This window comes from Bombus huntii, chromosome 14 (assembly GCF_024542735.1).
Source record: "Bombus huntii isolate Logan2020A chromosome 14, iyBomHunt1.1, whole genome shotgun sequence".
Taxonomy (NCBI): Eukaryota; Metazoa; Arthropoda; class Insecta; order Hymenoptera; family Apidae; genus Bombus; species Bombus huntii.
Genome location: NC_066251.1, coordinates 8,807,217 through 8,814,641, shown reverse-complemented (window position 1 = coordinate 8,814,641; position 7,425 = coordinate 8,807,217). Strand labels below are relative to the sequence as shown.

General features: G+C 34.0%; 2 protein-coding genes across 4 annotated transcripts in view; one reads left to right on the top strand and one right to left on the bottom strand.

The window, feature by feature from the left end:
- The first annotated feature begins 608 nt into the window (after positions 1-608).
- On the top strand, positions 609-5,839 carry LOC126873307 (uncharacterized). 2 transcript variants are annotated; one of them, XM_050634038.1, is made up of 7 exons: positions 609-723; positions 939-1,179; positions 1,500-1,626; positions 2,030-2,127; positions 3,690-3,909; positions 4,070-4,637; positions 4,839-5,839. In XM_050634038.1, the coding sequence occupies exons 2-7, from the start codon at positions 1,141-1,143 to the stop codon at positions 5,167-5,169; spliced, it is 1,383 nt and encodes a 460-aa protein (XP_050489995.1). In that variant the 5' UTR covers positions 609-723; positions 939-1,140; the 3' UTR covers positions 5,170-5,839. The 2 variants fall into 2 exon arrangements, with proteins under 2 accessions (XP_050489995.1, XP_050489996.1); XM_050634039.1 differs by having other exon boundaries at positions 654-1,179.
- The window catches only part of LOC126873297 (unconventional myosin-XV), a 64,047-nt gene continuing 62,210 nt past the window's right edge, over positions 5,589-7,425 (bottom strand). For both annotated transcript variants that reach the window (XM_050634015.1, XM_050634016.1), the window contains 2 exons: positions 7,224-7,360; positions 5,589-7,143 (listed from right to left, as the gene is read on the bottom strand). In XM_050634015.1, the coding sequence (XP_050489972.1) occupies positions 6,913-7,143; positions 7,224-7,360 (368 nt within the window). In that variant the 3' untranslated portion in view covers positions 5,589-6,912. The remainder of the gene's footprint in view (positions 7,144-7,223; positions 7,361-7,425) is intronic.

The following is a 7,425-nucleotide window of genomic DNA, read 5'->3' as shown; positions in this document are numbered from 1 at the left end:
TCAAGAAGAAAATTATGTTACACAAGATTACAAATGAGTAATTTATCGTACCAAAACGTCGTTGCAATTTGTTTACGGTATCCTAAGCTTCATCAACGTCGCTGTCACGTTACATTAAATGAATCATTTTGCGTTTTTCATGCATGATCATTTAGTAATTATATTAATACGTAAAGACCAAACTCAAACCGCCTCGATAACAAATTTTATCCTCTGTAGTGAGCTACTCCTTTCTAAACATTGTCCGTTTTATCCATCTCAAACTTTTTAACGTTGGATGCTTTCAAAATCTCTGAACAAAATTCGCGATTACTTATCAATATTTTTGCTTTGTTACTCATTATAATATTCGTATATTGAAACGAGAATATTTCATTAATTTTATCAATTATAGTAGACAGCAAATAAATAAGGACTGCATTCAAAGAAACGAACGTTCTCTGAAATTTTCCCTATCTTCGCCGGTCGTTGTAACCTTATCGAACCGGTTCAAGGTATTAGCGGTTCGTTAACCATTTCCATGGTATTTATTGCGAAAATTCACACCGTACTGCGCCAATGCACCGTACGATAATAGCATTGTTACCTGCAGTACGCAGACCTTATTACGTGACACTACGTAGCCCGTGCAACTTGAACCACGATCCTCTCTATCTCTTCAGTTGTCGTTCGACGCGCGCCGCGGTTCGTCTTGTAACCCCATCGCTCGAATTTCACTAACGAGTAAGATAACGCGACCCCCCACATGCCCGTTTTACCGATTATTATATTAGTACAGTTGATCACGAACTAACTGCTGGGATAGATTTAATCATTCGCTTCTTTTAAGTTCTTAAATTCGTACCTTTTTTTTTTAATTTTACAGATGCAGATAGATTTTATATTTAATAATTTTTAATTTATGATTTAATTTATGATTGTATTCCTTTTCTTGATAGTATACCATTTGTGCAATTCTTCTGAGTCTACTGAATGTGAAATGAACTATTCTTATGCGGGTTGTGATAAGTGAAATTGTATGATGAAGCTTTCTACTCGACGTTGTCCCAAATTCTTGATGACAGTTTGAAAATTTAAATACGTTAACAATGGTTGAATGAACATTGTAAAATTGGAAATTGTTGATAAACAAAGTTAAATATGTGGAATCGCAAGGTATTCATCAGGATTATCGAAGTGGTGCGTAACAATGGAAAAATTGTATATTTATTTTTGTACATATATTTGTTTTGATATTGTAAGCTACTTCAGTTACATATTCATACACGATAGTGAACGTTAATGTTTAAACAAAAATTCTAGCACAATTTACATTTCAATTATATATTACTAATTGCTCTTATATCAGTGTTCTCACAATACGAGATAAGGATTCCTTTGAATACTCCCACAATCAATTATTTGTAATTGTTCCTGCGAACGGAACTGAACGCTAGATAATTGGATTTTAATTCATTCCTTCTTATTAAATTTTGCAACCATGAACATTCGTGTTGCAGATGCTTTGCCTTGCCTGCGTGGTGGCACTCAGGGTAACTGATGATGAAAGCCGAAGAGTGTTTCATTATTTGAGAAGTCGTAGCAGAGAATGGTCCCTCTTGAATAACGTCACATGGGGCGCCATAGGTTCAAAAATTAATATCTATTACTTTATACTTTTCCTTTTACAAGAGCAAAATTGACCCAAAAGGCCTACTAATTTTTATTACTTTCTTGAAACGTTTATCTCTATAGTTTGTATTACACCATAAATTAGGAGAAGAATATTTTTGTATTGCTATCAGTTAGTTTTTCTATCTTTCAGAGTTACAATAAAAATTCTGCAAGCTGTCTAGCAAACATTTATCAAAAATATTTCGTTACATAAATACTTTTAAGATTGTGGTCGGATAGTGCATTATTCTATGTAGATTGATTTGAATGGAAATTTATTTTATGCTTTATAGTAATTGATGTATAAGTACTATAGTATATGTTGGAAAAAGGAATGTAAAACACGCAACAACACACTTTTCTTTTGTTAATCTAGGCGCCGCTCTTGCAACCGCGACTTGTGGTGGTTACATAATAATCACGACGGGTCTTCTTATTGCTGCTGCGACAGGAGAGCTAGATGGTCGAAAGACGGTAATTCTTTCCGTTTTTTTGTAACTTTTTTTCTTTAAACAGTATATGTCTATGGCACGACGAAAGATTCGATGTATATTTCCCGAACTTTTAATTCACTTCTTCCTTGACAATTGTACAAGTCGACATATTTCCATAATAGTCGCATTGTTTGGACTTTTCAAGGTATTCTTTCTCTTTTACGGAACACTGTCCTTCGACGAGGCTGATTTTATCGTACATTGATGTATCTTTCTTCTTAACCAACACCCTGAATGCATAAATTTAAATGTTTCTTAAAAGAAACAATAATTGTAATTGAATTAACTATTGGAAAAAATGCGGGATCTTAAATTGCTATTGGATATAGTTAATGATTAGAATCGATGGAAAATCATAGAAATTTTCTTACACTAAGTGCGTAAAAGAATATTCGTTAAAATTTATTTGTAAGGTCAGGAATACGAGAAATTAACTTCGACAAGTTTCACCAGTAAAAGTGACATGAAACAGATAAAGACTCCATGACTGATCCATTAACGAATTATATTAGTAACTGATTGTGGTGTTACCTTTTACTTATCCTCGAATTACGAAAGTTACACGATTATCAGTGCCTCAATAAGTTTTACAAAAATATAAAACATTTTCTGCATGATTTTCGGTAGCCGTTTTAAATGCACCAAGATAAATACACGAAATACTTTCGCAATTAATACCAACGATGGAGACTATAATAAATTTTCAAAGCAACATATTCAAGACTCCCACGATATTAATCTTCAGTATGAACGCATTTTCAATATCTTTCCTGGTTGCAAATATTTTCCGGCGGACACACCTCGTTCATTAGTCAATCGTCATTGCATTCGAAGTTACGATGTACCGATCTGTGTTAGCAGAGCTCTTTTTACAAGGTTGCTTTTTTTCATGCTTCTTTCAAGTTATGCAGATGGACTCTTGAAACGACAAATCGGTTAAATATAGAGCACGTGTTTTAACGATAGCGTGAGAACTGTCGTGTCCAGTTAGCACTGTCATTGAGGGGCAAGGTTAAAAGTATCCTTCGTATGAGCAAGCTACAAGAAGGAGCACGTAACAACATCCTTACCTTGGTGTATGGCAATTGAGCACGTAATACGTACGCTACTGTGACTTAGTTCTTAGTTAATGACTCATAACTGAGGCTAGGCAGATCGCAATGATTTCCACATGCAGATCTACGCGTTCATCAAGACAGAAATTTGCATTTAAAATAAATTGTTGATATTCTTAATTCTGAGCTGAAATTCTTAGCTGTTTGCTCGTAGATGACATAAAGGATGATTTTTATAGAAATATTTCACTGAAAGGCGGTACAGTCGCTATTGTAAAGAAATCTTGAAAAGAAATACGAATTATCGAATTGTTAATGGTCGTAAACGTGTGAAGGTTGTTTCACGTTTATACTTGAATTTTATGAGACAATAGGGGATATGAAAGGTCCCGAGGATTTTAATGAAGATTATGTTAAACAGAGGAAGTCATTAACATTTCATTGTTCTGCTTGATGAGTGTACGAAGATCTTTCTTTTCTATTTAAGGAAATATTCTTCCTTGGACTTGGAGTGATTCTTTTCGGTATCGTCGGCGCTTTATCGTTGGCGTCTATTGAAAACGTCCCTGAGGATTTGATAGACAACGCCGCTGTTTTTGGGGCACTGTGCTTGCTAACAGCGTTAGTTTTCATCGCTGACTTGTTAATGAGCACGCCAAAGAAAAAGGGCAAGCATGGCATGACAGAACTTCTGACTGATAAAGGAGGTATCATACATTTTTGTTAAGATATAAAAGGAAGTGTTAAATATAAATTAAGGAGACAATATATAAATTAACAATATATATAATAATATATAAATATAAATTATGGAGATAATACTTCTTAAAATTAAGTTGACTTCCTTTTTTGATTGATATATAATAGCTAAACGAGAAATAACGACGACTCTGGCCAGCGAAAAAGAAACAAAATCCCCAAAAATAAGCAGTCCTCAAGTTTCCAAAAACGACGACAGTGGCACTATAAACGATGGTTTTGAGAAATTAGACGAAAGACATCAAAGGAGTTCAGGGCAAGAACAGTCTGAAGATCCGCGAAAATGGGAACAAAATCGTTCCTCCAAGCAGCGTTCAAAAGATTCGTATGAAGATGAAGGAACTGGCGATTTTAATCGAGAATACGGAGAACCAAAAGAATATACGCAGAATTTTGAAAATGGGAGAGCTCTCCGAGACTCGAAAATGTATCGAGATTCTGAGATGCAAAAAGCTATGAGCAGGGACTCTTATAGAATGGATCATGGAATGGAAGCGCCTACTGTGGTTTATAAGGTTCATGATATTTATCAACGTCCAGTAGATGAAATTGACACGCCTCGTTTTCCAACCGAAACGAATCATAAAAGTGAACCTATATTCGCGAAGATCGTGAATCCTAGTGTGAAGATTATGAAGGTTGAGCGCGATGTGGACGAAGCTATCGAAGGTTACAGGTAGTTGCACAATGATCAGTTTATTACTATAATATTAGCTTCGTTAATATCGACGAATTCATTCTTTGCATCAATTCTCATTGGTGCATTAATTCCCTATTATATTATAATTATTATTTTCATAATCTCCATTTACCTGTTATCATTTTATTATTTTCTTAAATTTCTTTATCTTATTTCTTGGTCTTCTAACATTAATAGATATTCTGACACTAGTCAGTACGACAACGTGCCAGTTCGAATGAAAGGAATGTCGCCGAAAAATCAGAAAAAAAATCGTGATGTTTCTTTTAATATTCCGCCGCCGCCAAAGGGTTATGGAAAAGAATTCGACCAGAGAAAAGACGAAATCGAAATACTGGAAGAATGCTTTACTTCGCTCCGAACAGCGAGCACGGGGACACAGACACTCAACGTACGAACACCTTCGTCACCCACTGATCCTGGATATGTTAAACATACCGCCAGTAATTGGCCTCATGAAACGAAAATGAAAACACCTAGTTCGAGTCCAAGTCGCTCGAAGAATTGACATATAATGCACAAAAAGTTATTAACTTGTTGCTTTATGATTTTTTAACGACTTCGTGTGACTGAATGATTGCTTGAAAAATAAATTTAAAAAGCTTTTTCGTAAGGCAACAGGTTATATGATTATAAGTAGATTAGAAAGGCTCTGAGGTAGAATAATTTAGAATGATATGCATATCAAAACACAGAGTGTAAAATCAATTTCTCTTTACTTCTATCTGAGTATTTCTCTGTGTAATTTCCTCATATTTAATAAAGTAATACTAATTTCTTCAATTTCTCTAATTTCAAAAATATGATTTATTAATTTGATCTATTAAAACGTCATCATTATTATCTACTGCCTTTTTATATGTTTATATATATATATATGTTTTTGAAATGGGAAGGAGAAAAAGTAACTTGAGAGGCATACAACTATTTTCGTATAAGTAGAAATTTTTAATATAAAGTTTTAACATCTCCGTTCACATCGATACGCATACGTACAATTATTAATAATAATGTATCCTTGTGATAAACATGTAACCGCAGTTTGTTAGTCGCCATCAGAACGTACTCGTTAAAGATATTAGCATTTAATTGGATTTACATTAACTTTTACGTGTACCGTATCGTTTCTTTTTCTTACGCTTTTTATATAAATAAATCGATCCTATTCAACGTCGAAAGATGTCATTTATTTTCCTTATTATTCAAGGTGATCGGCAATTTCTTCGATTATTAAAAAAATGAGAAGAAAATTGCCCTCATTGAAACTGAAAGAAAAAGAAATCAACCGGAAGACGCAGCAGCCATCGAGAGTATCGACGTGTTCTGCCATCGAACCCTATTAAAAAGCTACTAGTGAGCCATGTATCGACATATTTCATTTTACAGAACCGTCGTCCTCTCGTTGTAGTTCTCTCTTTCTCTAGACGTTTCTAAACGCGTATTTACAGAGTTGAGAATAATTGCTTAGACACTTGAGCATTCGTTCCTCTTCTTCTTTTTCTTCTTTTCAACGGTATGTATAAAGTTAATTCTCCTTAATGAAGAAGATTATCAGACATTCTCATTCTTAAGACTGTTGTGTAACTAGATAGTCTTATTATTTTATGAAACGATAGTTTGAACATTGCAATATTGTTGAGTTGGTATCTTTATAGTGCGTTTGATCTAACGCGATATTCTTGATGATTTACTTTCCCTTTGCATCGAGGTATGTACTTGACTTATTTGTTAAGTTTGTTACATTTTGGTGTACTCGTCGAAGTTTATTTCTTAAAACGAGGAAGAAACATGAGAAATGCCTTGTCACGATTTGTCACGATTTATCTGTTATAGTGTTACCAGATGAGCTGTGTTTCAATTCTGTTCGTTTCTCGCTCTTAACTGGACATATTTACAAGTCAAAAGATTCTCAATCTATATTCTTCACTTAATTTGCGTATTATAAAATCTCTTAAAAAATCTTAACCAAATCTTCTGTTCTCTGAATAAATAAATAACGAAAGAGTAAACGTAATTTTACTGACAATTCTTTGAAACTTTCGAACTTTATGAGCACTTTACGATATATTGAATTTCTTTTTCTTTGATCAAATTTCCTTCAAAGATGTCTTCCTTTATCATGACGGAATCGTTTCTCTTAAATATGTATTTACAGCGCTTCTTATTCGATTAAACAATACAAAAAAGATTGTACGCCTCTAAAATGTTGATCTATATGATTACTATAAATTGAAAGTGCAGATGGAGAATTTTATCTCATGCCAAACCCAATGCTAGCACCTTGAGCATTGGTGGCTCGTTGTTCCATGGTGATGTATTGTCTAATTAGTCGTGAAATTTCATGGGCTTGTTCAGTCTGAAGTCGTGTGATGCGTTGTTGCATTAAATTACCGCATTTCATGTCAAGGTACAGAGTTCCTTCTTCGGATTTTACTTTCCTCGTGGATATTACCTCGGAATAAGGGTAGTGGTACAGGGTCTCCTAAAAATTTGGCATCGGTTTCATTGAATTATCTATTGCTTTTTTACATAGAGGTAGAAAACGGGGATTGAATTACTTACATGTGTAATTAAATCAATAAAATGCACTCCATGCCTGTTGAGCGCCAAAATATGATCACCACCCTTCTCTTTTCCTTCAGGCACCCTCTTCACAGCGAAGAAACTAGACCCGAATAATGGCCACTTCCATAAAATTTCTAAAAATAAAGTTAAACATTATTTTCATGATATAATGTTTTATTATATTATATTTATTATTTTA

Bases quoted from the DNA above. Each gene is read 5' to 3' on its own strand.
- LOC126873307 (XM_050634038.1), top strand. From the start codon at position 1,141: ATGTGGAATCGCAAGGTATTCATCAGGATTATCGAAGTG. The intron at 1,180-1,499 runs GTGCGTAACAAT...TTCGTGTTGCAG, and splicing joins TCATCAGGATTATCGAAGTG to ATGCTTTGCCTTGCCTGCGT. The intron at 2,128-3,689 runs GTAATTCTTTCC...TTTCTATTTAAG, and splicing joins AGCTAGATGGTCGAAAGACG to GAAATATTCTTCCTTGGACT.